Source organism: Orbicella faveolata, unplaced genomic scaffold, assembly GCF_042242905.1.
Source record: "Orbicella faveolata isolate gen_17 unplaced genomic scaffold, um_ofav_v1 contig_26, whole genome shotgun sequence".
NCBI classification, from domain to species: Eukaryota; Metazoa; Cnidaria; class Anthozoa; order Scleractinia; family Merulinidae; genus Orbicella; species Orbicella faveolata.
Genome location: NW_028301554.1, coordinates 13,077,675 through 13,082,974, shown reverse-complemented (window position 1 = coordinate 13,082,974; position 5,300 = coordinate 13,077,675). Strand labels below are relative to the sequence as shown.

The 5,300-nt window shown below is 37.7% G+C and overlaps 1 protein-coding gene across 2 annotated transcripts; it reads right to left on the bottom strand.

Annotated features, from left to right (window-relative positions):
• LOC110063334 (uncharacterized) lies at positions 1–5,300 on the bottom strand. 2 transcript variants are annotated; one of them, XM_089295663.1, is made up of 3 exons: positions 5,177–5,300; positions 2,526–2,618; positions 1–957 (listed from the first exon to the last, which is right to left on the bottom strand). In XM_089295663.1, exon 3 carries the CDS (start codon positions 951–953, stop codon positions 273–275), a length of 681 nt encoding a protein of 226 aa, XP_089151789.1. In that variant the 5' UTR covers positions 954–957; positions 2,526–2,618; positions 5,177–5,300; the 3' UTR covers positions 1–272. The 2 variants fall into 2 exon arrangements, with proteins under 2 accessions (XP_089151789.1, XP_020625968.1); XM_020770309.2 differs by lacking the exon at positions 2,526–2,618.

Below are 5,300 nucleotides of genomic sequence, written 5' to 3'. Positions count from 1 at the left end.
TCAGGATTCAAACTTTATTTTGTCGACAGTCCTCTCGCTTTATAACTTCATTTAGTAAACGTCATACTTCATTTCTTAATAACTGAAAAATACTTTTTGTACACATTAATAACTCAGAACTTTAATAATCGAAATCGATATATAGCGAGGCGGAATTTATATAGCTGACCTGTTCTGACTGTTGAGATAGTGATAACATTTCCTTCTTTTACATCTTTTCAAAAACAGGCAAAATTAAGTGAGTTCATCTCGTTAATAGTTCACAGTCTTCATCAATTTTCTCTCTTACAGCCCCAGACCCCTGGTGGACACTCGTCACCGGCAGTTGAGTCATCCTTTTTCTCTTCCTCTTTCTTCGGAACTTTGTTTCGTTTGCAGCCCCAGACCCCTGGAGGACAATCGTCTTCAATCTCATCTTTCTTACAGCCCCAGACCCCAGGTGGACAATCATTTTCGACCACGTCCTTCTTACAGCCCCAGACCCCTGGAGGACATCCTTCCTCACCAAGCTCTTCTTTCTTGACTTCCCGTTTGCATCCCCAGACTCCGGGCGGGCAATCTTCGTCGGTTTCTTTTACTGAGCGCTTGCGTTTGCCTTTCGACTTGAACCAGTTTTTCACAGAACCAAACAGCCCTCGTTTGCAGCCCCAGACTCCTGGCGGGCAGTCATCGTCGTTATTACTTTTCATTTCTACTTCTCGCTTGCAGCCCCAGACTCCTGGAGGGCAATCCTCGTCACGTTCCTCAATCGTATTTCTCTTACAGCCCCAGACCCCAGGTGGACAATCGTCTTCGGTCTTCTTTTCTTCTGCAACTGCGAGTGCGCGCTTACATCCCCACACCCCTGGGGGGCAGTCATCTTCCCATGCCCTCCTGTGTCTGTTCAGTGGATTACTGGTGGCTTCTTGAGAAAAGGCGAGGAGTATTGTAAGGGCGATAAATAACCAACTCATTGTCCTTTAAAAGAAAAGCACCGTAATGTTAAAGTAGTAACACTCGGAAAGCCTCCAAGTTACTTAATTCAAAGTAAACATCTGGACTTCTAGAGAGTGAAATCTTCCTCTTGCTGAACTTGTCGTCGGAAAGATGAGGAAATAAAAAGAAACTCAAATAAATTATATTAATAAGACAATAATTCTTGAAAAAAGAGTACCCAATAGTAAGGATACTTCCTGTCAGTTCTAAGTCCGCTTTAAGTCTGTCACAGCGTAAAGGGAGTTTCACATAACTGGTAGACATTATAAAGAGTACAAGAACGCGATACAACAAAGAAGGGTCTCTTTTTAAAACGACAAAATAAAAAGGTTGGAACGAATACAAACAGATCAGTCAGAAAGTAATTAAAATCAGCAAGGGCATGGAACAGTTCAAGACCTCTGACATAAAAAATCAGCATCAAGCATGAAGACAAGGGGTAAATAAACAAGAATTAATGAGGGAAGGAAGAAAAAAGAAGGATGGAAGGAAGGAAACAAACAAACCCAGGGAGGGAGAAAGGAGGGAAATGAAGGATTGTGAAACATTACTTCTTCTAGGTTGTCGGTTAAAAACAAAGAAATTTTCATCGGTTATGTACTTCTGGCTTAATACATGTGCACTGGTTTTGTTTCGAATATGTAAACGATAACGAACCATAGAGACAGGTGTAGGTTGAGTGCTCTTGTGGGTTTTCACCGAGATACACCATTCCTCTCACACTAAATCGATGATAAAAGCCCTCCTTAGATACAATTGAATATGTGTTAAATTTGCCAAAAGGTGTAAGTTTTCGGGACTTTTAAAAAATACAAAATTGTAAGAAGGCGGTTTGATAGACTACACGGAAAGTGTTGTCTCGTTTGAAAGATTTAATGAAGGAAGAGAAGGGAACTCACAAAACCACAAAATGACTTTTTGTCGAGTACTTGCGAAAAAAGAAATAACTGCTATTGATTTTGATCAAAAGTCGAGAAGAAGTCTTTATATAATGGCTAACCTTTATTTTAAAACGGCATGATTGTTTCAGGGACCTCTACCTCTTCAAGATTTAACGGAAATTACTCCATTTCACTTAAAAATCCACTTCCAATTTTTTTTTTTTGGATAAGATGAACTGACACTTAGAGAAATAACCTTTGGACGACAATAACCGGTCAGCAATGGGCTACAGGGGTCAATTTCTGAACGGATAGTCCCCTTTGTTTTCTATTTTTAGTTGAGCCAATTCATAAACATGAAAGACGTATAAACAAACGTATTTCAATAATGAAATAATACAAAGTGTGAGACCACATTCGGCCTCAGACACGAAACAACCAAAGCACTCGGTTGATGAACATGAAGGAAGCTCTATTTATTGAACACTTCCGAATAAAAGAGGCTGCCTTTACTCAACTTATAACACTGAACGATTACCCTTGACCCAACGAAAAGAAACTTAAAAGTCTCAGTTTTTTCGAAGTGCTATGGCAAAATAAACTAAGTATATTGATGTTTTTCTCGGCTAACAACAACAAAATTCCAGTAAAGCTACCAACGTAACCTACCTTTGGATTTCAGGTTTGTTTCGGTTATTTTCCTGCTTGTTTTAAGGTACGTACTGAAGGAAGTCGAGAGGTTCGTTTCCCGTTGAAAGTGTCCTGGTGTGATGAAATATCAGTAAACACTCTTAGCCCTTAAGTAAGAAACTGATAGGTGCCCCACCGCGCGTCAGATAAATTTAACCCGAGTCTACACAACAAAGGTTTTTAACCAAGTTTTAATCTTCTTAGTCGTTTTGAGAGCACTGATTGGTCTCTTGCCGTGGGCGGTGGTTTAGGAATAATTGAGAAAGACAGAAACAATTACAAGCTACTAAAATCCGAATACATGCCAATTAGTAGCTTAATTCTACAGCAAAGAAATCATCATAGAGCTTTTATCGATGTCTTATGACAACCTGCTGTTACAACAAGTATAGCACGCTTCTTTATCAGGGTTAGTGCTTTGTTTTGCGTGGTTCTGTCTGAATTTCGTGCTCACTCACTTTGCCCATCAACACAATTACGGCACGGAAGATTAAATTGCTATATTCTATTTGCGTTCTCGCACTTCATCCACAAGAGGTTCAAAAAACCTTCTTTATGAAAGAAGTTGACCGCAAATAGTAACGAAATTTGGAGCGGACAATTCAAACAAAAATCAGATTGAAAATGATACATCTGAGGATAATTTATCTTACGTATCTTTCAGTCATTTTTTATTTCAATAAAGTCTTCCTTTGCTTTTTGGTTATGAAAGTTTCTCTTTTTTTTCCTTAGGTAACAGGTGCTGTATGCCCACGTCTTTACTTCATTTTCGTATATGATAGTTTTCATGGCTAAAGCAAAACAAATTAGTTGGTTTCTGCGGTCAAGATTAGAAGTTTACGTATGTCTTGGGTACGATTAAATTTAAAAGTTTTAAAAGCCTGAGTGACTTTTCCTGACGAAATAACAAATTTCGTCGAAAGTATTCTTCTATAAGTTGGTCGAATGAACGCCTTTGCATGGTAATTTAATTGAAAATGTCTGAGTCGGTGCGTCACAGAGACAGCCATCTTTTCGCTGTTATAGTAGATGGCAGTTTGCTAACCATAAAACTAATTAGAAAAAATTCGACACATTTCGATGTAAAAACTACTGGCGAAATAAGCAGCAAACTGACTATACTGAAACTAAATCGGGTATCATAATTTGATTTTTCTCATTTTCACTAATATTCCGTAAAAGAGTGGTGGAGTTCTTTAAAATTATTTACTCCAGTTCCCAAATTTCAAATGATATATTGCTCGTTTTACCCCCATTACAAATTGACACATAAGATAGGAACCTAATATCCAACAATGGCGTAACTAAAATGCGTAAAACTACATAAATTCTCGTTTGATTTGAATTTGTTAGAGAAATGCACAGTAATTGAAAAACAGATCCTAGAAAAAAAAGTGAGCTTCCACTAAAGTGAAATATTTCATCCCAAGAAGATGCTTTGTTCACAAGATTTAAAGAAACCACAAGCTTTTAAACACAAGGTTCAACCTCTGTGGAAAAGATTGCCAGCTGGGCTTGAGCTGTAGGTCAAAATCAATCAAACATGAGTTATAATAAGAAAGCCAATCTTTAATCAACCAAAGCTGTGCATTGACGTTTGCAACGAGTTTGCAAGCAGCTAGTGAAAGTTGTGAATACAAAGATCTTTGAAATCCTGGGAGATGAGAGACCCTGACTTTCGGAAACTTAATTAAGTTAAAACATTTTGTATTAGTGACAATTGGCGCCGAGTGAACGTGGCACGCGGCCGTCTCCATGCAAAAAAGGTGTGTTTTTTTTTTTTGTTTGTCGACCAATAGTGGAACACAACCTGATTTAAGACTTTCTTTCGTGTAGGAAGGTGTCAAGTTTCCGATAGAAAGTATCACCTTTGCTTTCCGTAGTTTAAATAGATGAATTGGAAAGATAGACTTTTTGGCTTCTGGCAAAGGTACTTAGTGGTCAGAGACACAGAGCAACGCTGAAGTTTTTTATAGGTTAAAAACCAAACTCTCGTAACTTCTATCATTAGCTAGACCATTTTCGAGTCATTTGCAGTGTTATGACAGGATGGAAGGAAAGCTATTCCAACACACACAAATCACCTATTTCGTTTCAGAAAGAACGTTTATAGTTCACAAATATATATATTTTTAAAAATTTAGATACTTCATAAATTCCATTTAAGTAAACAATTTCCTAGGTCAGGAACTTAACAGAATTTAAACGCTACTTTTCCTTTAATCTTATTAAAGAAAGCGAAACGATCACAGATATTTTACAAAACACACAAGAGAGAGTAACTTTCTTTACATCCAAACAAAATATCTCACGAAGAAAGCTTATGAGAACCCGAAATCGTGGCGTTGTTAAGCCTTGAAACCTTGTGACGAATATATCGTAATTGAACAGCCTTTGTTTATAGCGAAGTAAGTTTCCCGAGGCTGTTCAGCTAACTTTTAGTCGAAAGAACTACCTGTCGAGTTGTCGCAATTGGCAACACAATTAAAAACAAAGCAAAGCTGGAAGTCCTGTTTTCTACAACAACTGTATTAAATGCTAAGATGTCCCATTTTGTTGACATGATTAAAGCTCATAAAACTTTCTTAACTTATTCAACATAACTGCTTTCTTAATAAAAGCTTGCTTACCTGGTATAACAAGGAAAAATTCCTAGTTCTATCTGACGTGTCCGACGGGGCAATTCCAGCCGAGAGAGAGCTCTTTATTCTGGTAATGTGCAATAACTAAAGAATGAAATCAGTATTTATATAC

What these genes read in the sequence shown, in the direction of transcription:
- LOC110063334 (XM_089295663.1), bottom strand. Translation starts at nt 953, where the DNA reads ATGAGTTGGTTATTTATCGCCCTTACAATACTCCTCGCCTTTTCTCAA.